Source organism: Fulmarus glacialis, unplaced genomic scaffold, assembly GCF_000690835.1.
Source record: "Fulmarus glacialis isolate BGI_N327 unplaced genomic scaffold, ASM69083v1 scaffold35337, whole genome shotgun sequence".
Taxonomy (NCBI): Eukaryota; Metazoa; Chordata; class Aves; order Procellariiformes; family Procellariidae; genus Fulmarus; species Fulmarus glacialis.
The window spans coordinates 1-2,004 of NW_009225686.1; the positions used below are offsets into that span (position 1 = coordinate 1).

The window sequence follows — 2,004 nt, forward strand, 5'->3', positions numbered from 1 at the left end:
CCGAAGCGGTTCTCTTGGTCCCTTCCAGCACCCACCTCTGTGTCCCCCGTATCCTCACCCCGCTGCGTTTCTTCCCCCTGCTAAAGCGAGCTGGATTACTACGACTCGCCCAGCGTGAACGCTCGGTGCCAGAAGATCTGCGACCAGTGGGATGTTCTGGGTTCCTTGACCCACAGTAGGAGAGAGGCTCTCGAGGTAAGCACAACCCGCCTCCCTGCTGGCTCCCTGCCCCGGACGGGGACAGAGGGGACAGGGCCACCATGGCGGAGCTCCTCCGCTCCTAACTCCTCCCGGCCATGTGCAGAAAACAGAGAAGCAGCTGGAAACGATCGACGAGCTGCACCTGGAGTACGCGAAGAGGGCAGCCCCCTTCAACAACTGGATGGAGAGCGCCATGGAAGACCTTCAGGACATGTTCATCGTCCACACCATCGAGGAGATCGAGGTAGGAGGCCGCGGGAGGAGAGGTGCGAAGGCTCTGTAGCCTTCAGCTTTCTGCAGAGACGTTTGTCTCCTGGTTTGAGATGGCTTCTTGGCCATTTTTCACGTGAGCTCTGGGGTCTGCGAGATCCAAGGAGCTTCTCCTGGGGGGAAGGATGAGCTGGTATAAAATCACTCTCAGAGCAGCTCCCCAAACCTGGCCCCCGTCTCTAACCCGGATCCCGTCTCCTGCAGGGACTCATCGCTGCTCACGACCAGTTCAAGTCCACCCTGCCCGACGCCGACAAGGAGCGCGAGGCCATCCTGGGCATCCAGAGGGAAGCGCAGCGGATCGCGGACTTCAACAGCATCAAGCTCTCTGGGAACAACCCCTACACCTCTGTCACCCCGCAGATCATCAACTCCAAGTGGGAACGGGTAAGTGCCTCCTCCAGCATCCGCACCACGGGTAGCCGAAGCGCCCGTGAGGCCGTCTGTTAGTGTGTCAGCAAATAATAACGAAGGGAACGTCTGTGGGGCTGTAGCTCCTGCTCCCTCCGCAGCCGGATGCTCCGCAAGCTCCTTCCCATTGTGCCTGGAGCACCGTGGGTTTCACGGCCGTGCCTTTCCGTAGCCGCCTTTCCCAAATATCTCAATCCCCGCAGCGCTGGCAAAGGTTTGTCCCCGCTGCCATGCGCGCCCGCGGGTCTTCCAGCACCGTCCCGTTCTCCTCGCAGGTCCAGCAGCTGGTGCCGAAGAGGGACCATGCCTTGCTCGACGAGCAGAGCAAGCAACAATCCAACGAGCATTTACGTCGGCAGTTCGCCATCCAGGCCAACATCGAGGGGCCCTGGATCCAGACCAAGATGGAGGTGAGGGCTTGGCCGGCGCCGGAGGGGCGGCTGGCGGTGGTTGTCCCGGCGGTCGGTGGGCTCCACCGGAGCTGGAGTGCCATCTGCCGTCCAGAGGGCTGGGGAAGGCAGAGCCGCAGCCCCGGGACCTTGCTTCGGAGTGAGAGCTGCCCTGCGTCTGCGTTGCCCCGGCTCCAAAAAGGATGGAAAGCGATGAATCCGTTGATAAAATCAGCCTGGTGCAGCACAGGGCTCGTGCTTACGCTTACTAGCAGACGTCAGCGCCTCGCGTCAGCCTCGGGCGGGTGGCTGGGTTCGTCCAGAGCACGTGGCGTTGCTCCTCGCGTGCCCGACCCTAACCCGGCCCCGCTGGGGTGGTTTTTCCCCCCTCCAGGAGATCGGGCGCATCTCCATCGAGATGAACGGCACGCTGGAGGACCAGCTCAACCACCTCAAGCAATACGAGCAGAGCATCGTGGACTACAAACCCAACATCGACCTGCTGGAGCAGCAGCACCAGCTCATTCAGGAGGCTCTGATCTTCGACAACAAGCACACCAACTACACCATGGAGGTGGGTGCCCTTCGCCCGCCCGGGCCCCAGGATCGCGAAGGGAGAGGTTTGACCCTTCCTCGTAGAGCTGAGCCAGGCTTCAGCTCTCTCCTCCGGGCGTCGGGAGGGTTCGGTGACACCCAAAGGTGCTCTGTCCCTCTAGTTAGAGCCTTGCGAAGC

The 2,004-nt window shown here is 61.7% G+C and overlaps 1 protein-coding gene across 1 annotated transcript; it reads left to right on the top strand.

Annotated features, from left to right (window-relative positions):
* Positions 1-86: 86 nt before the first annotated feature.
* Positions 87-1,845, top strand: LOC104080240 (alpha-actinin-4-like; the record flags this gene model as incomplete). Its single annotated transcript, XM_009582560.1, has 5 exons — positions 87-195; positions 305-445; positions 676-858; positions 1,158-1,292; positions 1,666-1,845. Coding segments are annotated over 5 exons (748 nt in total), but the record flags the coding sequence as incomplete, so codon positions are not given.
* Positions 1,846-2,004: the final 159 nt, after the last annotated feature.